Raw genomic sequence first — 23,298 nt, forward strand, 5'->3', positions numbered from 1 at the left:
GGACTACACATCCTTCTATTTATAAATTTGTAGCCATTAGGGATTGATGAAACCTGACATTATATGCAATGACAAGGTGTTGGACATGCAAGGGGGAATTTACTAGGCAAGCAACAAGTGTACACTTGAGCAAATTCATGATTTTGGCAACCTCAATAATTTTTAACCTAAGTTATGTTTCAGAAGGTGAACCAACCCTGTATCTTAGCAAAGGTAATATTGTATGTAGATAAATTGATATGCTTACGTAGATGTATTCATTGTCAGCAAAAAAACCATTAAGAGAACTAGTTGCAAAAACTAGCAACGCTGCAAAGTAGAGGTGAAGCATGATCCTAGGTACGAAGCAACAAGCATCCTGAGAAGCTCGTCCACAACACAAGGCGGCAACAGAGCAGCGTCGTAGCGGGGCGCGTACATGGCAACGAGGGATTGTAGCAGCAACAACAACAACAGCAGGATTGCAAGGATGAAGGATCAAGTGGTACAGGCAAGCAATAGCAAGGATGAGGCCCTCCAAGCCAGCCATTCCCCAACTGATGATGCCACAGACACGACGACGGTGGGAAGCACGCTAGTCCTCTCCTGCCATTCCGTGCTTGCATCATTTTGGAAACCTACAAACACCCAGGTTGCTTTTTACGTCGTCCAGCACGCTGCACTGTCCATGCCACGCTGCCTAGACTTTTGTGTAAATCAGACAGGCGGAAGAATCTCAGTAAATCTCTGAGATGGCTTCTGTCTGAAAACAAACATCGGGTGTCAAATTCAGCCAACGCTGCAATGTAAGTACAGTTAGTGATTTGTTGTGTACGTCGAAGGAGACCATCCGAGTCGAATTATTGATTGAATGTGTAGGGACTCCATTGCTTGGCCTCACAAGTGCAAGTAAAAAATCTCTATTCCAGCGGGGTTGCGGTACATAGAGAGAAATCCATGCTTCTTTAGTTGAATGTGGTCCGTGATGCGAAACGAGCAGTGAATGGAAAGAGCTTGCACAAGGCTCTAAATCGTCTTGCTTATTTAGAGGTGGCAGCTATGAATTCATTCACTGGTATGAAAATAGCGCGAACTTGAGTTAGTGATCTATTGCCTACATGTAAGTAACCTCGACGTGGATGTCCTTGAGCAAGCCAACCACCTGCTGCATCGTCGGGCGCTTGGTGGGGAGCTCGGCCGTGCAGAGGTACCCAATTCTTAGAGTCTCTAGCATCTCGCTTTCAACGCCGGTGGCAAGTAGCTTTGGATCCAAGCATTTGTAGCCCCGCTTCTCTTTGATCATGGACCGGACCCAACCAACCAAATTGCCGCCGTAGCTGTCGTGGAAGAAGTGCCCTGTGGGCCTTTTTCCAGTGATCAATTCTAACAATACAACGCCAAAACTGTAAACATCGCCACGAGGTGTGGGCTTCCACGTCTGTCCATACTCTGGAGGAACATAGCCTACCGTGCCGCCCATCACGGGAGTGTCGTGCCGTGGAGATTCAACCAAGTTAGCCAAGCCACACTCTGCCAAGTGAGGCTCATATTGTGAGTCAAGCAAGATGTTGCTGGATGTCACGTCACGGTGCACGATGTTCGGAGAACACCCATGGTGCAAAAATGCGAGCGCTCGCGCAACACCTACCGCAATCCGGTGCCGAATGGGCCAGCTCAACTCCTCCGTCACGCTGAACTTCTCGGGTGCATCCACCCATGTCTCCACTGTCCAGTGATCTGGATGATGCGCTTCTGTTGATACCAACCAGATGTCCATAAGAATAGCCCTTAATGAAAGAAATTAAACGAACACTGAATACCTGAAACCTAATCCGTTATGCTATTGTCAAGAGTAGTGCGCGTGCAAGCCATTAAAACCTCAAAATCCCTGAAAACAACGAGGGTATGAGAATTTCACCTTCGGAGGGATCGTGAAGGCGTTGATACACGTTTCCGTTCTCCATGAACTCGTAGACAAGGAGCCTTTCTCCTCGCACGATGCAGTAGCCGACCAAAGACACGAGGTTTTCATGTCTGATTTTACCCAGAGCCTCTAATTGAGCAGCTTTCTCCAGTTCATTTCCAGGGCCACCTTCATAGAGGACCTTTACTACAATTTGGAGGCCTCCAGGCAGAACGCCTTTGAATGTAGGGCCGTAGCCGCCATCCAAAATTATCGAATCTTTGTGGAACCTGTTCGTGGCTTGCAAGAGATCAGCAAATGTGAGGTTGAGCAAGGGCTTCTCGAACATGATCACTGGAATGGATGCCGCTAGCGGTACTTGAGCAGCCCATGCGCTGGGGTCCGATTCAAACGTCACCGAGCCAGCCAAGTGACTTGGATCATGTGTAGGTATTCTCTTAAATTTATGCTTGTGGAAGAGAACTAATGTGCTCAAAGAAGCACAGAGGCAGAAGGCCACGGCGGCTCCCACCGCAATGCCAACGATTGCGCCCACTTTCAATGTCTTTGAAGACGATCCACGAGGTTCAGTACTTGGGGAGAGATCTGGAGAAGGGAAAAGTGGCAGAGACGGCGAGGGTGCAGGAGGAGCGACGTAAGGACAGACTCTGTCAACGACTACTCCACAGAGCAGAGGATTCCCTTCGAACGAAGAAGGGTTCAAAGTACCCCACTGATTTGCGGATGGCACTTCACCGCTCAGATTATTGAAGGAGAGGTTCAACCTACTCAAATAAGTCAGTGAAATGAGTTCTGGAGGGATCGTTCCGGTGAGGTTGTTGTAAGACAGGTCGAGAGATGTCAAATTGGTTGCCCAAGAAAGATTTGTGGGGATAGAGCCATTTAGGCGGTTGTGCGACAAGTCCAGTTGCGCCAAACTCTTAAGTTCACCAAATGAAGCCGGTATGACGCCAACTATGTTGCTGTATGACAGATTGAGATGCTCGAGGCTCCCCATCTGACTAAAATCTGGAAGAACACCCTCCTCAAAGCCATTCCCCGTCAAACTCAAATGCTGTAGGGAAGTTATTTCTGTTAAACCCCATGGAATACTTCCGTTGAGCAAGTTCGCAGAAAGATCCAGGTACTTCAGCGACTGTAATCGTGCCAGTGCCTCAGGGATTTCGCCAGTGAATCTATTGCTTCGCAGATCCAACTCCTGTAGCTGCTCGGATATGTTGCTGGGTATGCGTCCCGAAAATTTGTTGCTTGCCAATCGGAAAATAGTCAGATTTTCCGACGCAAGCAAACCCTCCGGAATGCTACCAGTAAGGAAATTGTCGCTACAATCCACTTTTATGATTTTAGCACTGCTGAGACCCCATGGAAGTGATGGCAAGGAGCCTGTAAGCTTATTATGAGCAACCGAGAGAGTACGCAAATAAGGAAGCCTGGTCACATTAGTAGGAATGCTACCATTCAATCTGTTGGAAGAGACGTCAAACATTCGTAGCTGTCCTAAATTGGACAAATCTGGAATAGCACCCTCGAAGTCATTTCCCGAAAGGTCTAGAAACCGAAGCCTCCACAATGAATTGATGCCCTTCGGTATCACTCCAGAGAGCAAGTTTCTACTCAGATTCAGATACACCAGCTCTTGATTACGTAACGTTTCAGACTGAATACCACCTGTAATCCAGTTCGAAGACAAGTCAAGATACCTGATGTAAGCCGTATTGACAAGCTTCGGCAGGGGGCCGGAGAAATTGTTACCATGGAGATCCAAGAATTTGAGTCCCTGCAAAGCGCCAAGTGAACCAGGCAATGCACCACTGAGTCGGTTCCCTGAGAGATCTAACTTCGACAGCTGATATAGATTGCTCACCCCATTAGACACATTCCCAGTCAGTCTGTTGTTAGCTAAGCCCAAGTGGACCAGGTTTGAGAGCTTGAAAATGTCGGGGGGGATCTCGCCTCTAAGAAAATTGTTGGATAGATCGAGGACCGACAATTCAGAGAGAGCGCCCAAGGTGTTGTTCGGAATGGAACCATTCAAGCCTGATTCACCCAGATATAACCGAAAGATTCGTCGCTGAGCTCCCAATCCAATGCAGTATACCCGTGGGTACCAGTCGCATGTTGGAATTGTAGTGTTGAATACGGAGGATAAATTTGGAAGGGCACTCTTGAGAAAAGCAAAGAAATTCTCTTCATCTTCTCTCAGCGTTTGAGCAGATACCCCGTGCAGGAATACCAGCAGCACTACCAGCGGGGTTAAGAACCTTCCATTGTACCCTTTCATGTCTCTCCAGTGGGAAAGAGTGTCAAGCCAATATGGTGTAATATGTGGAATGGTGTTGTGCAAGAATCATGTTCGCTCATAAGCTTCGGCAAATTGTAGGAAGATTTGGAAGCAGGACGGGTCTTGGTTCCTTCGGAATCATCCATCTCTGTCCACCTTGTAAGCCCACGACAAAGCTCCTCATGTGGAACATCTGTTTGAGTACCTGCGAGCGCTGGGAAGAATCAATTTCCCGGTGTCCCATTCGCAGTTACATCTGAACACCAACAGTGCTAGATTCGGCAACAATCACTCCCGAAGCTTGTTCTGCTGCATCCACAAAAAAAAAAAATGATAAATGAATGTCAGTAAACGACACTAGGCCTTTACAGCACATTTCAAATGTGTCGAACAGTGACACAATCAATCTTAAGTTCTTTTGTAGAACCTAAAAAACTTGTATCATGCAAGAACCCATTGAAAGTAACCAGAGACTGTTCAAGTTAAGTTCACGGCGACAAGACGCGAGTCAGGAACTACGCCACTCTCACTACTCTCAGCTACTTGCAATTTCCTAGTGATTGGAAGGAGAAACTCGCAAAGAAAATTTTAGGTTGCTTTAAGGAGACACGTTTGTGACGCGGCTTCACCTGTTCTAGAAATCAACTCAAAACAAAAACAAAAGATAAATAAAAATGAAAATAAAAACAAGACAAAAACTGATTCGTTTTGATCACATTCACTCATGTCTCCGCCCTATGCAAAGAACTCCGATTTTAAACAATGCCTAGTCATCTCCCTGTCGGCATTCACATGCTGCCAATCTTCACGACCATTTCCACATTCTTTAGATAAAACTGAAACCGACTTCAGGGTTCTAGTGCTCAAGGATATCATAGGATATCGTAACCACGGTTTCGATTCGCAGTGAAACTCCCAAGCCCAAGTCCTAGTTCTGGGTCACAAACACATCCAATTTTGGAAAGAAGCGTACTTGTGGAGCTGTTATGGGATAGAGGAACCCAGTTCAAAGCCGAAGCTGCAAAAAACACCGTCTGCGCGCCCAGATGGATAGCAAGATAATTGCAAACAAATATCGTCAAAAATCGACGAGACTATCGATCATTGTTTACATAGAAGCTCTGCGATCTCTGAACTAACTTGAGCCACGACTCAAAGCACCTGAGAGTTCCGCAACTGAACAGTCCTTGCAAAACCACCCTTAACTCGGTGAAGAATCTCCTGCACGGAGGCTGTTCTCTATACCCACTTCCATCTCAGATTTTCGAAATTCGACCAGACAAGCAACTCTCGCGCAAAACTGCACCCAAATCCCTCGCTCGACACCGTGCACATCTTCACTACCCAGTCGTCAACCATTACCTGTTGCACCGGAGACTGCGACACCCCGAACCTGTCCTTCAAAGCGTCCTGTTCACAGTCCAAGATTCTTCCCTCAAAACCCGCACCCCACGAAACTGCTCCTCACCACAGCCCACGTTCCAAAACTTTCCACACTGTTGCGCTCCGATCCAGGCCACATTCGCATCAATTAGCAACCCGCACAACTCTCACAATTCCCATCGGCTTCCTCACCTGTGCACTACAGTACTGGAAATGAGACACTGCCTGGCTCGAGCAACGACCCATCCTCCTCACCAGAACCACAGCTTCCAAATTCCCCAGCACGAGATCGATCGACCATAGCAGCCGCTGGAATGTGGAACCAGTTTGAGAGAGTTCGTGCCATAAAGAACGCCGACATAAACGGGTGGCAATGGGAGATTAATAATGCGGATCTAGAAAAAGAGTAGTCTAGACTAGACCCACAGGGCAACTCACTAGCTTTACGAGGTAACTCGCGCCGACGTCCTGGTGATCCTCTGGATTTCCAGGGATGGCTCGGTTGTTGCGTTGGACTATTCTCTTCCCGATCCAGACTCTCCACGGGTTCTCCTCGCAATCGCAGAGTATTGGAAGTTAAAAGTTTGGATCCCAGCAGTTTCGTGGGGTAAGAGGCCAACACCCTCCACTCATCGTTGCAGACCACAAGTTTGTTGCAACTGACGTAGTAACTCGGAGGTTTTCCGTCTACAACTAAATGAGCTAATACTAATGACAAACCATAGTAATCGATGTTTTCGAACAAATATAGGATTTCTATGTGCCTTACAATGTTTATGGGATAATTTTATCGGAATGTAAGGGTTGGGATGTATGTGCACACTTCTGCCATGAGTCTTTACAAACAATTCTTCTTTTTGAGAGTATATGTCCTCGATCTTTTCAGAAAGTGTTGCGAACTTCTTGAGTGCATGAGTATGAATCAGAGCCCGCAGCCAGAGAATATTCATCCACATTGCAAGGGAATGTGTAGTCTACGTTTAGCAACATCTATAAACGATCCCAAGTGTTTCAAGGACAGGAACTACACACGCGATGTCTTTTCAACGGTTTACGTTTCTTCAAGTGAGCCCTGCAAGATTAAGCCTCCACCCGAGGTTAGCGGTGCATCGAATGGAAGTACCACCAGTCCTCGTCGATAAATGCTTTTTCTGCAGAACTGTAGGGGATGAAACAACAAACAAGTCTACCAATTTTCCTGGAAGTTTTTCGATGTAAGGCTTGGACACTATCCAACGACAATCAAGGACGGGAGCCTAATCTCAGACCCGCTCTTCTCTGGTCTTGTCGATGCCAATGCGGCACCATGTCTATAATTGCGCTGCAATTTTAGATTTCGAATGGCGAAAGGCAGCAAGAATCCCTGGAAACAGGTGGTTCGACGTGGGCCCTTGGGCTCTCGTTGGATGGTGAGATTGAAAATACAAAAGAAAGAAGGGGAAAAACCCCCTCGAAAACAATCCACTTTTAACTCTTTTGGGCGACCCTGTGAACACGAGAGACTTCATCACGCCAAACTACTAAACTTAACCTCGGGCGGAGAATCCGGTGATAAGCCAAAAATCACCAACCAGCATTAGACGAAGCTCCACACACTTCATGAATCGATGGGACTCGGGGGGGGGGGGGAGGGGTAATGGTCACCAACCTGCACTAATCAACGATCAGTAACATCCTGCAAGTCCAAGCACAGGCGTGACTGTTGTGGTTGGATCCCATACCTGGACATTTCCATCGCTGGTTTGCTCTGCAACCTGCATGGAAGGCTTCAGCCTCCTGGTGATCCGAGGTGGTGCACGGCCATGTCTCTTCACTCAGTCCTGCAGACGCCGTCACCCCCACTTCCAACTCGTGTTGAGCTGGAAGAGCTCACTGGGCTCATCACTTGAGTTGGCGTCTTTGGGTTTGGGTTGCCCTACAATCAGAGTATGGGTGACGTGGCATGGTTTGTGGTAAGATCTATTTTGGTTTTTGAAACTTTGAAGAGTCAATATTCTTGAGTTGGCATCGACCAATCAAGGTTATAGGTTTCATGACTTGTAATGCCAAATTTATAGTATATATGTGTCACCTTCTTCTAGTTTTATGTTAATATCCCTGTTTTAAAAAAATAAATATCCATTTTATTTATTTGCAGTGGAGTTAGGTTTTGATGTTGGACTTGTTAGAATTTTAAGGAGTTTATTTTAATTGAGCTTATTTGATGTTGAATTTTGCTTTAATATAAGATGGAAAGATGTTAAACTTTAACATGGTTGGTATTTTGATATTGTTGCTTGTAAGATTAGAACCATATATTATTCCTTATAATTGTATTTGGTAGGATGGTAATAAAGTTGGAGGACATATATTGTATTAGGACAAAGTGTTATTATTTATTTTATTACAACATAATATATTTATTTAATTTTGATTCTATATTTTGTATAAAAAATATATATTGATTTAATACTAAAGTATTTTTAAAGTGTCATTTAATTAATATTTATTTATAATTTCTATAGTTTAATTAAGGCAATGATAAAGCAATTCAAAATTTTACTAAATCAACCTACATATTTAAACCATTATTATATCTTTTGAACCTCGTTCCCATTCCAAGCCGTTTCCTTGTTCCCAACTATCACCTCATTCTTAGCCATTCCTCTATTTTCAACTCTAACGATGTTTCCAATTGTTCTTCTATACTCAATTGTCAGTGTTTGTTTGTGACATTTCTAATTCCTTGCTCCTGTCCTTAGCAATGATTGAGAATGGAGAACATCTAAGAATAAGAATAGAGGCTACAAGAGTACAATGATGTTGAAGATAGAGTAGGTCATTTTTGTAAGAATTTGAGCCACTTTATTATTCTTCCTTAATCACATGCATTATTTTTTATTTTGTAACGTTTATTACAAAATATAATAAAAAAATCATTTTCTCTATGATATATATATATATATATATATATTTAAATATTTTTTATATATATTTATATATATCAAGAATATAAACCATAATAAAATTATAAAAATAATAATATATTCTTATATCACCAAAAAAAAAATATAGACAACTGAAAGATAAATATGCAATTGAAACTAAAATAATTATTACCAAATGTAAATAAAATAAGAAATCTTGAATCAAAATATATTACAAAAAAGACATTAGTAATGAAAAAGAAGGTCTTAATTTGCCTCTATATAAATTATATATTAAAAAATTATATAGCAATATCATATAAGCTATATGATATGTGTCCAATTGTCACAAACATACATATTTATCCTAATATTTACTTATATAATTAAATACAAGTAGGTTAAATTAAATTTATTTCAATATATTTTCTATAGAAGCTTTCTAGAAGCTTCATAGATGCTGCTTTGACTTTATATGTGTTTGTAGTTGATTGACAAGTTAGAAACTTGGTCAATAAGTTATCTACATGTTAATAGTTTATAAAACAAGCTAATTATATGGCGTATATATAAAAAACTTGTCTTGCAAGTTAAGACATGTGTCTTACAAAGTCAACATGTTTAAGAGATTTTATAGGATACTACCACATAGTTCCTAGTTAAGAATATATATGGAGGCAAAAGTGAAGCCTTCTTTACTCTTGGCAATGCTTTTTTAGTTCTTAGTTTTGTTTCAAGATTGTATGATCTTCTTGTCTTTGACAATATCCATTCTAATTTAGTATACTACCCTCTTTAGTGATTTCCTAATCTTTTGTGAATAACACAAGAGTATATTGAAGATTTCTTCTTTTGAGATTCATGTCTTTGATAATTTGACAAAAATGCTAACTTATTATTCTTATCTTGTTTTAGAAGTAAGTGGATTATTCGACTTCTATTATTGTATTTTGAATCCCTTCTAATATCTTAATGGATTTAATGAATTTGAATTCATAAATATATTTCTATCTAAAAGTATTTTTTAGTTTATACTATTAATAGAAAATAATTTATTATTCTTTTATGATTTGAATTTATTTTTAGAAGTATTTATGGCTACATTTATAGATAGTGATTGAAAAAATATAGTAGAGACCAAACTCTTGTCTTTATGATAAGAATCATCTATCATATATGTTGCTGAACTCTAAAACTTCACTTGCGATATGGATTAGAATAACAAAATTCTTACAAATCAATTTTGATATGAATTGAAAGATAACATCAAAGATTTCTTATTGAAAATGTCAAAAATAAAATCTTTGAGATAATTTATTGCTTAAGCCATTACATACAATAATTAATTATTTCAAAAAATTTAAGAAAAAAAAATTGACTAAAGAGAAACAAGCCAAGTAATAATGATAGCTTCCAAATTTTTAGAAACTTATATATTAAGGCCAAAATCAATACAAATTGATTCAATATATTGTAAATTTTTCACTAAGAAAGAAAAAACTTGACATCATCAAAAGGATTTATGCTTATATTATGGAAAAACTAAGTACATTACTCAACATTGTCCAAAGAAGCAACATAATCAAAAAATAAACAACACAATTGCCAAAGAAGATAATGTGTCAAAAAATAAGTTTTTCTAGCTATAATAGGAATTGCTTGGCTACAATCATATGCAATATCTAATAAAGGTCCTATTTTCTCTTCAGATCCTTCATCTTATTTTACAATAGATGTATGTTTAGGACGTAAAAACCACAAAGTCTTTACATTATTAGATTTAAGAGCCTTAGTCTATTTTATAAATGAAGACTTTGTTAAGAAACAAGAAATACATTTAGTCAAGAAATCTAAATATATACATGTAGAAATCATAGATGGTTGTCTTTTATCTTTTAAAGATATTATTCATGAAACTGTTTATTTAGATGTAACAATTAAAGTTTATAATAATATAATAATATTCAATGTAATAAGATCTTCCTTCAATTCAGAGATTTTAGGATTATCATAGTTAAAAAAATATAATCCTCAAATAGATTGGATTTCTTATAATTTTAACTTTTCTTGTAATTTAATCTAAAATTTTAATTATAATAGAATCCTAAAAATCTCCAATCAAAACTTAACAATGCTAATTAGGCTTTAATCAAATCCAAAGAAACTTCATAGGAATTACAAAAGAAGTATAAAAAAATTATAAAGAAATTCAAAGAAAGTATTAAAATAAAGCTCAAAATATATCTTAAATAAATTCCAACCAAAACTTAATTTAACTCTAGTTAAAATCTTTTAAAGTAAATGGAGGATAAATTAGAAGATAAAAGATATTATCTTAGATAAGTTACTAATGGTCAAAGGGCAGGAAAAGGATGAAGGAAAGTTATCAAGGTGGTAGCTAGGATTATAGGTGGTAGCTAAGGTTTAAAGTGGCAGCTAAGTTAAGAGGAATCTAGGGTTTAGTTGGATGAAAGTAAGATGAAAGCTAGCCAAAATGGATATAAACTCTACCTATAAGTAAAAGATGTTGGAAGTGAGAGGCATCTCATTCCACACTTCTCTTGTATCTAACCTTGCTATTTTCTACTTACTTACTTGTGTCTTGCTTATTGTGTTTCTTCAATAGATTATGGGCCCACACACACTTTGTTGTGCTATTCAAGTAAATTGAAGTCATTTGCTGGTTGTTATTCTTGTGTGGAATAGATCTTATGGTGTTTGCTGACGTTAGGGATTGTATGATCTAATCTTGTGTTTTGACTTATGGAGGTTCTGATTTGGGCCTTATAGATCTCTAACATCAGTTTGAAGGTTCTTAACTCATAGGATTGAGTGATTAAGACCTTATACAAAGACCTTGATAGTGTCTTTAGTGTTGTGGTGAGAAAGTGAATTTTATGAGTGAAAAAACTTGATGGTGAGGTTCATTGGAGTTCACATACTTGTTAAAAGCTTCAAAAGTTGATTTGGGAGTGTTTGGAGTGAAGAAACATTCATTTGTTCATAAGAGGGCATTCTGAGATTTTACTAGTGCAAAATTATTTTGATGATTTTAAGTACATAGAGACTCCTTTTCTTGATATTTTTTGATAGACCTCTTCTAAGTCATGGCTTCAAGTGAGGGTGAAGGTTTGAGAGTGATTGAGAAGTTTAGAGGTGAAAATTTCTACCATTGGAAGGTCAAAATGGAGCTTTTGTTGGCAACTTTGGACCTTTGAGACATTGTAGATGAAAGTGAAGAGCCTCCAAATATGCATGTTGATGCTAAAGAGAAGAAGGACTTTACAAGACGTGAAAAGAAGGCTTTTGGCATTATTGCCATTAATTTGGATGAAGCCAACTTTTCTCACATCATCTCTTGCAAATGATCAATATAAGCATGGAAGACTCTTTGTAATGTATATGAGAGCAAGAACTTGACCAATATCATCTTGACAAGGAGAAAATTCTTCACTTGTAAGATAGAAGAAGGTGAAGACCTCATGGCTCATATCAATAAGGTAAAGGCCCTTGCTAATCAAATTGCAATTGTTGACAAGTCTTTAAAAGAGAGTGATATTGTCATGACCTTGTTTATGAGGCTTTTCGAGTCCTATAACTACCCCATTGTGGCATTAGAGTCCATCAAGCTAAAAGAACTCATAATGGATTATGTGACGGCAAGACTTGTCCATGAAGTGACCAAGAAGAAAGAAAAAGAGTCCCAAAGTGAGGATTCAGCTCTCTTTTCAAGACAAGGCAAGGAGAGTCATTTTAATCAATGTGGCAATGTGAGAACTTGCTTCATTTGTGGAAAACTAGGTCACTTTGCTCGAAATTGCTACAAGACTAAGAAAGGAGATAAAAGAAGTACAAACAATGCTCATGATGAATATGGAGGTGATGATTATGCATTCATGGCAAGTGAAGGTACTTCCATGGCTGCCATGTCTAAGTGGATCATTGATTCTGGTGCCACCAAGCACATGACTCTATACAAGTATTCATTTGACAGTTATGAGGAGATTTCAATAGCAAATATTCTCATGGGAGATAATGGCATAGTACAAGCTATTGGAATAGGCTCCATTATTATAGAGATTTTTGTGAAATGCCAAACTAAGAAGATGCAATTGAAAGACGTCTTACATGTACCAAAGGTGAAGAAAAAACTCCTTTTGGTGAATAAATTTGTTTCACATGATTGTAAAGTGCAATTTGATAAGAATAGGTGTTTTGTGAAGACATTAGAAGGAGATCATATTACAAAGGGTTTTAGATATGGCAACCTCTACTTCATCAAGTATAAAAAGGTGAATGAAATTGAAGTGGTGGCATTTGCTGAATTTCCTCAAGGTCAAGACAAGTTTGGCATTTGGCATCGACGCCTTAATCATTTGAATGACAAGAGCGAGAAAAAGCTCCAATTTATGGATTAGCTTAGATCTTGGTCATATAAGCCACAATGCTATCATACTTGCTTGTGAAGGTTGTATTCAAGGCAAACAACAAAGGGCCTCATTTCTAAGTAGAGTTGCAACACACGCAACCAAGTTATTGGAGATTGTCCATTTTGATGTTTGTGGACCTATGAAGATGCCATCAATAGGAGGTGCAAGGTATTTTGTCACATTCATTGATGACTTTTCAAGGAAGGTGTGGATTTTCATCTTCAAAATAAAGTGTGAGTGTTTCACAAGGTTAAGATACTTGTGGAGAAGCAATGTGAAAGCAAAATCAAGGTATTGCATATGGTGAATGGAGGTAAATATATGTCAAAGCAATTCAATGATTTCTTATAGATGCATAGTATTGTAAGATAAACCTCCACTCCTTATACTCCACAACAAAATGGAGTTGTTGAAAGAGCAAATCAGACCATTGTGGAGATGGCAAGGAGTATACTTCATGCACAACACCTTGGACATGAGTTTTGGGCAGAAGCAATAGTGAATGCAGTGTACATAAGAAATAGGTGTCCTACAAGTGCACTTACATTAATGATGTCGAAAGAAGCTTGGAGTGGGAGAAAATCTTGTGTTTCTCACATGAGGACCTTTGGATGCATAGCAAATACAAAGATACCAGATTGTTTGAGATCAAAATTTGATGCAAAAGATACAAAATGTATGTTTTTTGGATATTTTGAAGGTACAAAAGCTTATAGGCTCATGTATTTGGAGACTAAAAAGATCATCAAAAGTCGTGATGTTGAGTTTTTGGAGCATAAGAGTACTTGTGAGCACTTGGAGATGTATCCAAATGGGAGTGATGGTGTGTTTGTGGACACATCTTCAAATTCAGCAAAGAAAGAAGAAGACAAAGCCATGATGGTTGTAAAGGTAGAAATGAAGATGAAGAGGCAAAGAAAGAAAACAAAAAGGCCTCTACAATTACTAAGACCAATAATGAAGAGAATGAAGATGTTGATGATGATGGTGATGAGGATTATCAACCTTTGAGTAAGAAAAGACTATCTTCAAAAGAAAAGAAGGTTGGAGGTGACCATGGAGTGCAAGAAATTGAGTCTTCTTCAAATGAAAGGAGATATCTTTTGAGAGATAGAAAACAATGTGGTGAATGGTGGAAGGACCACATTTTTTGTTAAGTAAGTAAAGAATATGCCAATAATGCACTTCTTACTGATCCGTTGAGTTTGTGTGATGTAATGAAGTCCATGGATGCTATGAAGTGGGAGAATGCTATGGAAGAAGAGTACTAATCACTCATAAACAATGGAACATGGGAATTGACTCAACTTCTATCACATCGAGCTTCAATTGGTTGTAAGTAGGTATTAAGAACAAAGAGGGATGCAATGGGCAATATTGTGAGATATAAGATAAGATTGGTAGCCAAAGGCTAATCACAAGTTGCTATTGTTGATTTCAATGAGACATTTGTTCCCGTTGTCGTATGGCATGATTTATTATCTGGGAATACATTCGATATCTAGCTGTAGAGAATTTAGCTTAAACCTTTATATGAATCTTGTGTTAGCCTTCCTAAACTCCTTTATTTTGCATAAAACTCAAAATATAACAAAATCCCTTCAAAACATGTTCTTCTCGCGAAGGATTTTCTTATTTTGAACTTTAGAAAATCATAACTCTTGATCTAACCGTTCAATTTGTTTCAAATTTACAAGATAGGTAGAATTCACACTTAACTTTTATTACAAAAAAAAATCCACTGCAAATTCACTCTCAATCTTCTAGCATCTAAGAAACCCTAGCAGATACTCTAAACCCTAATTTACAAGTACCTGAACACTATTTTCTTAATATCTCAAGAACCCAATATTCAAATGTCATAAAACTTATGCACAAAATTTACTAACATGAAATTTCATATTTTCTGAAATTTTGAGCTAAAATCTTGTTAAATTTCTCAAGTTATAACTCAAGAGACAACCACTAGCAAATCGGGTTACTTACTACTCTTAGATTGCATGCACTGAGTTCAAAATCCATTAACTCCTTCACTTTAACTTAGAATCCAATAAGAAATGTGTGAAAAGTGTAGCCGCAAAAGTGTTGTCTCCAATCGCAGTTGCTGATCCTCAATTGTTATCTGTACGCGTGCATTATGCCAAAAAGAGTGACAATAGCTTTCAAATCAAAACCTTAATGTTGAGCGCTTCTATCTCCTTCATATAAATTCCAAACCATATAAAACTTGTACCAAAACCATAGCCAAAAACCTAAACCTTCTGACTTTAGCCTTTAAAACTCAAATGGCTCCAAAAAACTAACTCTAATCTCCATCTGGCCTCGGGCAGCCTCCTCAAAGTCCATTGGTCATGATTTTTGACCAATAGGAATGGAGATTTTCATCATTCATCTCCATTCATCTATATTAGTGTCCTAATTACTCCCTTTGCTACCAAAATCCTTCTTCAATCTTTTTTTTTTAAATATTTTCATAATTTATACTCTAAATACCAAATAAAAGAACCAAAAGAAGTATTCAAAGGTCACTAATGTCTAACAAAGGTGACTCTAAATATTTAGAAGTTACTATCAACCAAAACCAATTTTAAAAGCCACTATCAAAAGAAAATTAAAGTTATACAAATTCTATAGTAATCTTTTTAAACAACCTCTTCTCAAGGTCATAATCAAATTATATTCTACAACCAATTAAAATCTACTAACATGGCTTTCACCATGTTACTCAGTAAATTATATATTAAATACATAATTATATTATTTTTATATAATAGCCAAACCGCAACACGACACCATGGCCAAATTCACCACCATTAAAACCATTGTGGCAATTGGAGCAGCAATAGACTTGGAAATACACCAAATGGATGTGAAGACGGCTTTTTTGAATGGAGAATTAGAAGAAGACATCTACATGGATCAACTCCAAAGATTTGTTAAAGAAGGCAAACAACACCTTGTGTGTAAGTTGAAGAAATCTTTGTATGGGCTCAAGCAATCATTAAGGGCATGGTACCAACGTATCGACACCTTCTTTGTGAATGAGGGATTTGTAAGGAGTGAAGATGATCATTCCATGTATGTAATACAATCAAAAGCCTTCTTGTTGATTGTTATTCTTTATGTTGATAATTTGATCATCTTGACCAATACTTTGAAAAAGATGGATTGGTTGAAGGCAAAGTTAGCAAAAGAATTTGAAATAAGTGATTTGAGAGAGCTCCACTATTGCTTAGGAGTGGAGTTTGTGAGAAATCGAGCTAAGAAGATCATTACATTGAGACAAAAGAAGTACATTGAAGAAGTATTGAAATGGTTCAACATGGAAGAGTGCAAGTCCATTGAAACACCTTTGGAGGCAAATTTGAAGTTGATGAAGCTCATGGATGAGGAATTTGCTAAAATTGCAGAAGAAATGAAATATGTTCCATACAAAGCAGTAGTAGGCTCACTTGTGTATGCAATGGTTGGTACAAGGGTGGATCTTATATATCTAGTGAGTGTTGTGAGTCAACACATGTCAAAGGCTGGACCAATTCATTGGGCAACCATTAAGAGGATCTTGAGGTACTTAAAAGGTACTTTGAACTTCAAATTGTGCCTTGGAGGTGATAGTATTACATTGCATGGATATTGTGATGCGGATTGGGCTGGAGATGTAAATGATAGAAGATTAACAATGAGATATGTATTCTTTGTTGGAATGGGAGCAATTTCATAGAATTGCAAGAGACAACTAACAATTACAAGGTCTACAATAGAGGCAACAAGTCATGGTACAATGGAAGCAATATGACTAAGACAAGTTTTAGAAGACATTGGACTTGTGCAATTGGAAGCAGCTCCAATGAAGTGTGACAATCAAAGATGCCTTGCTTTTGCCAAGAATCTAAAGCATCATTCAAGGACAAAGCACATTGATATTCAACATCACTTCATACGGGAGAAGATTGAGATGAGAGTGATTGATATGAAGTATTGTGCAACGGAAGACATGCTTGTTGATTTACTCACAAAAGCATTGGTGAACGATAGAAATTAAAAATTGACAAAGGGATTAGGTTTACTAGCCTTTGACCAATAGCAAAACGAGAGTGTTAAAATAAATAGAGGATAAGTTAGAAGATAAAAGATATTATCTTAGATAAGTTGTTAATGGTCAAAAGGCAGCAAAAAGATGAAAAAAAGTTACTAAGGTGGCGGCTAGGTTAAGATGAATCTAAGGTTTAATTAGATAAAAGTAAGATAAATGCTAGCCTAAATGGATGTAAAATCTACCTAAAAATAAAGGGTGTTGGAAGTGATAGGCATCTCATTCAACACTTCTCTTGTGTCTAACTTTGCTGTTTTCTACTCACTTGTATCTTGCTTGTTGTGTTTCTTCAATAAAATCCTAATAGTCTTTACTTAAATCCTAAATTAAATTGTAATTAAATTCCAAATAAATCTTAAATCCTAATGAATTCCTAAATCCTAAATTAAATCTTAATCAAATTAATCAAACCTTATGATAGTTTAGAACCTCAATATCTATTAATTATACCATTGATCTTACTTAGGATTTTATAAAATTTTCAACATCTAAGTTGGAAATAATTATATAAATTTTGAAGAAGATCAGACCTAAATTTTGCTTAGGTATTGGCCAGCCTCCTACTCCAATCTAAATGTTGAACTTTTAGTGCCAATATTTCCTTTTTGAACCATTGAATTGCCATCAAAATATACTTAAATTATAGAAAATGAAGTCTATTTTCTATATAAAAATATTTTAATTTAATCCAATTAATAAATTACTAAAGATCTTAAAAATACTCACTAACCTTCAAATTTCAATTTCTAAGACGTTAATCCATAATAATCTCTATACACTTTGATCTAATATTTTGATTGTCCTCAAAATTTTTACATACAGTAATTACTAGAATATCAACATACTATCCAAAATTCATATGTATACACACCACAAAATCAAGAAACTCTTAATTTTATAAATATATTTTTATTTTTCAAAATCTAATCCAACCAAAAATACTACTAATTTTGAAAAATTCTCAAAAACTAAATATTAATTAGATTGATATAAAATCAATGCTTAAAAATTTCTTTGCAAGTTTGCTCTCAAATTTATTTTTTTGATCTACCAAAGAGCCTTAGAATTACCATAGATATGTAGTTTTGTGCCTCAAGATCTAATTTTAATCTAGATTAACAACCAATCTTCTTGAGGTATCAATATTTGGTAATATTAAGTAATTTTTACTTGAATCTATTGATAATTCCTTTTTAAATATGTCTATATTAATTATTTATCTTATTTATTTTGATTTGATGTATTTATGCTCTTATAAAGTAAATAGAAGCTCTTTTTCTAAAACGTAGTATTTAGACTTAATTTTTTATTACCTTCTTATTATTTATCATTTTTTTCTATCACATCTTCTTACTATAATAATATCTATATTTTATTTTTTACTATATAATTGTATTAATATACAACATTAGATGTGCATAGACTATCAAGGATTTAATAAAATTACCATCAAGAATAGATATCTCTTATCTTCAGTTTCAAGTCTTTTTAACCAATTCAATCAAATAAAGATCTACACAAAAATAGATCTATGATGAATATACAACTAGATTTGTATCAAAGAGATGAATGAAAGATTACTTTTTGAATTGAGTATGGATATTTTAAATATAATATCATATCTTTTGAACTCATGAATGTACTAGTTGCTTTTCAACATCTCATGCATAATGTTGTTTGTGAGTTTGTTAATAATTTTCTTGTTTATCATATAGACGATATTATAATTCACTCTAAGAATATAAAAGGACATTAACTTCATGGTTGTCGTGTGCTATAAAAACTTACAAATGCAAGAGTATATGCTAAGCTAAAAAAATATATAGTCCACATTACTCAAGTTTATTTCTTATGATATATTATTTCAAATCAAGGATTAATGATGGATCTTAGGAAGGTTTAAACTATCATAGATTGGATGATCCAAAAAATTGTTAAAAATATGGAATATATTTTAGAATTTACCAATTATTATCGAATCTTGATAAAGAATTTTTTTCAAGTTGCAACTCTTCTTATATGCTTGATATGTAAAGACAAACTTGAGTTGAGAAAAGAAGTTGAAATATCTTTTGAAGTCTTAAAGATAGCATTTATTTTTGCATCAAATTTTGGATTGTATTGATTTTTCTAAGGTATTTTTTATGGAAACAAATACATCAGACTTTGCTATGGATATTGTCTTATCACAAGTAGAAGTATTATCACAGACATATATATTTATCTCAATAGTTATTTATATGATTAAGTAGAAGTAGGTAAATATAGAATAATTTCATAAAGTCTTCTAGAAGAGCTTCCTAGAAGCTTCATAAATATAGTTTTGACTTTAGATGTATTTGTAGATTAGAAACTTGGCCAAAAAACTAACCACGTATTGGTAGCTTGTGGAACAAGTTATCTCCATATAATAGCTTGTAGAACAAGCCAACTACGTGGTACATACATAAATAACTTGCCTTGTAAGATAAGACATGTGGCTAGCAAAGTCAACACATGTTGGAGGTCCTATAAGACATTGCCGCGTAGCTCTAAGTTAGATAGTATATATGGAGGCAAGAGTGAAGCCATCTTCACTATTGTCAATGCCTTTCTAGTCTTAATCTTATTTCAAGACTTTTTAGTCTTTCTTGTTTTTGGCAATAGCCATTGTAGTTAATATTAGATCACCTTTTGAGTGACTTTCTAGTTCTCTTTAGTAATAGAAAAGTGTATTGAGGATTCTCTTTCTTCGAGATTCATGTTCTTAATAGTTTGATAAGAGTGCAAACATATTGTTTCTGTCTTGTTTTAGGAGTGAGTAGATTACCTCACTTCTATTGTTGTATTTTGAAGGTTGCGAACTACTCAGTTTTAAACAAAAAATCATGTTTTTTAATACTAATCTTTTTCTTAAAGAGAGTAGATTATCCTTCTTTGTGGAATTTATTTTTAGAGGTTGTTGATTATCCTCCTCTAATTTAACTTTTGAATTCATTTGAATTGTCTATAGAAGGAAAGATTATGGATGCTACTCTCAAGGGAAGTAAGAATAGATTTGCAACTATGACAGATCTTTATGAACTTGTTAATATTCTAAGAGTGGAAATCTCACGTATTTCTGATGTGAATCATAGAAGTACTATGCCTATGCCTATGGAAGAAGTTTAGAGTCTGCAATGTTGGGGTAGAGAGAATTTGCGTCAAAAAAATGTTGGGCTTCTGGATATCACTAATCATTCAATCAAGCTTCAAAATAAAAGAAGTCCTAATTTTATATATAAATTTTCTCTTTTTGAGCAATTACACCAAATACACAAGCCTCAAGTAACCAACAACACCCAAAATATGATAAAATCCTCTAAAACGTTGTATATCCTTGTGTGGAAATTTTCTTGAACTTCAACAGCTCCTATCTTCTAATCCGACTATTCAAAAAAAAGTCAAATTTTACATGAGATACTGATGTATTCTTATTAACTTGTACAACAAATTTCAACTACAAATCCATTGTGGATCTTGAGATATCTTGAAAATCCTAACAATCGCTTCAAACCCTTATTATTATATACCTGCGTGCAATTTTCTTTATATTTCACAAAATATAAGCTCAAATGCCACGAAATTTATATATATATAGCTTTTTAACACAAAATTTTATATTTTCTAAAAATTTTGAGCCAAAAATTCGTTTGAAAACTCAAGTTATGGCTCCAACCATTACTATAAATAAAACCGCTCACTTACTGCCTTTGATTTAGAAGTGCCGCCTTCAACTTCTTATAACTCCTTCATATAAACTCCAAAAGCAATAACTTTTTTATGAAAGATGTAGGCCTTAAAATCTCCGTTGCATTTGCATCTTCCAATCTTCAAAAGCTATTTTACAACTCCTCGTATCCTCAAAAGAGTAATAATATATCTTAAATTAACACCTTAACTTCAAACAGCTATAACTTCTTCATCCTAACTCCAAATCCTCTAATTTTTCTATACAAATTGTACTCCAAATCTTAAACTTTATAATCTCTAAATGCTTTCTTTGAAGTCACTGAAACCCTTCTTAAGGTTGCGAGCAGCCTCCTGAAAGCCCATTAGGCATGGTATTCAAACAATAAGGATGAAGTTTCCCATTCCTTACCTTCATCCGACCATGCCTTGCTTTCATCCCTCCCAATTAGCCTCCTACTAGTTTAGATTTTCTTCCTTCCTTAGGCTTCCACCTTCTCCCAAGGCTTCATACTAAATATTTAGGTTATATATATATATATATATATATATATATATATATATATATATTTTAATGCCAAAATCAAAATAAGTAAAGAAACAAAGTAAATTTTTTTATACCAACTCCTTTTACTTTAATCTAGTAATCACTCTAACACATATCTAGATTTATTAATATATACTATATTTTAATTAATTTTTACATATTATAAGCATTTACAGTACGACATCGATAAATAGTTGTGTAGTTGAAAGAAGCAAGTAGATCAACGTCACAACCAAATCCAGGGAGTTTTGCTTCTACAAGTATGATAGGGACAAGGATTAGTATGCTTGAGAAGTTTGATGGAACAAGATCAAAATTTCAAATATTTTTGCAAAAAGTCAAGTTCTATCTAAAGTTCTACCCTTTCCAATATTTTGATGGATTTATCCAAGACGGATTCATAGGCACACTAGTATCAGGAAGTACTTTCTCTTGATTTGTACCTTTAATAAAAAAAGATTCATGACTCCTTTATGATTTGAATTCATTTCTAGAAGTGTTTATGACCACATTTGGACAAAGTGATTGAGAACGAGTAGTAGAAATCAAGCTTTTATCCTTACGATAAGGATCACGATCAGCCACTACATATACTGCCAAATTTCAAAATCTTGCTTGCAACGTGGACTAGAACGACAAAGCTTTTATCAATCAATTTTGATATGGATTGAAGGATAGCATCAAAGATTTATGATTAATAATACCAAAAATAGAATATTTAGAATAATTTATTACTCAAGCCATTATATGCGATAATTATTTATTTGAAAGGCATGAAGAACAAAGATTTGATTGGAGAAGAACAATTCAAGTAATGGTGGCAATTCCCAAGTTTTCTAAAATATATTTGTGAAAGCCGAAACCAATACAAATTGCTATGATATGTTTTAAACCTCTCACAAAGTAGGAAAAGACTCGATGTTACTAAAAGGGGTTGTGTTTATATTATAGAAAAGCTAAGCACACTGCTCAATATTATCCAAAGAAGCAACACAATTATAAAAAGAGGAGCACAATTACCAAAGAAGATAATATGTCGAAAAATAAGTTTTTTTAGTTACAATAGGGATCGTGCGGCTAAAATCATGTGTAATACCTAATAACAGTCCTATCATCTCCTTAGTTCCTTCACCTTGTTTTATAATAGAAGTATATTTAGAATCTAATAATCACAAAGTCTTTGCCTTGTTAGATTCAGGAGCCTCAACATATTTTATAGACAAAGATTTTGCCAAAAATAAAAAAATATCTTTAGTAAAGAAAGTTAAATCCGTACATGTAGAAGTCATAAATGGTTGTTTGTTATCTTTTGGAAATGTTATTTATAAAACTATTCCTTCAGATATAGCAATTAAAGATCATAACAACGTAGTAGTATTTAATGTAATAAAATCTCCTTCTAATCTTGTTATTTTAGGATTATCATGGCTAAAAAAATATAATCCTCAAATAGATTGGATTTCTCGTAATCTTAATTTTTCTGATAGTATAATCCAAGATTGCATTAGCAAAGTAGAAGTATGTAAGTCCAGTACATCCAAACCTTTACTAGTAGGTGCAAAACCTTTCATGCATGCTACAAAAGAAGGATCATTTTTTGCTATATATGCTACACCCATTTCTAATGATAAAACAACGTCAAGTAGTATTCCAAAGCAATATCAAGAATTCGAAGATGTTTTTGAAAAGAAGAATGCAGATATTCTCCCCGAGCATCGTCCTTATGATTGCTCAATTGATCTATAAGAAAGAGCTCAATCACCATTTGGACCAATCTATAGCTTATTGCAGAATGACTTGACTGCATTAAAGGAATACATTGATGAGGATTTGGCAAAGAACTTTATATGCCATTCTAAATCTCTAGCCAAGGCTCCTATCTTATTTGTGAAGAAGAAAGACGGATCTCTACGAATGTGTGTGGATTATCAAGGACTCAACAAGATCACCATCAAAAATAGGTATCCTTTACCTTTGATTTCAGGACTTCTTGACCAACTCAATCAAGCAAAGATCTATACCAAAATAGACCTATGAGGAGCATACA

At 35.8% G+C, this 23,298-nt stretch overlaps 1 protein-coding gene across 6 annotated transcripts; it reads right to left on the bottom strand.

The window, feature by feature from the left end:
- Nucleotides 1-432: 432 nt before the first annotated feature.
- On the bottom strand, nt 433-6,260 carry LOC112281683 (uncharacterized). Of its 6 annotated transcripts, none has more exons than XM_024518485.3 (3): nt 5,760-6,260; nt 1,898-4,493; nt 433-1,731 (listed from the first exon to the last, which is right to left on the bottom strand). In XM_024518485.3, the coding sequence occupies exons 2-3, from the start codon at nt 4,182-4,184 to the stop codon at nt 1,094-1,096; spliced, it is 2,925 nt and encodes a 974-aa protein (XP_024374253.1). In that variant the 5' UTR covers nt 4,185-4,493; nt 5,760-6,260; the 3' UTR covers nt 433-1,093. The 6 variants fall into 6 exon arrangements, with proteins under 6 accessions (XP_024374253.1, XP_024374251.1, XP_024374248.1 ...); XM_024518483.3 differs by having other exon boundaries at nt 1,898-4,490; nt 5,547-6,260; XM_024518480.3 differs by having other exon boundaries at nt 5,547-6,260.
- Nucleotides 6,261-23,298: the final 17,038 nt, after the last annotated feature.

This window comes from Physcomitrium patens, chromosome 4 (assembly GCF_059467195.1).
Source record: "Physcomitrium patens ecotype Gransden chromosome 4, ASM5946719v1, whole genome shotgun sequence".
NCBI lineage: Eukaryota > Viridiplantae > Streptophyta > Bryopsida > Funariales > Funariaceae > Physcomitrium > Physcomitrium patens.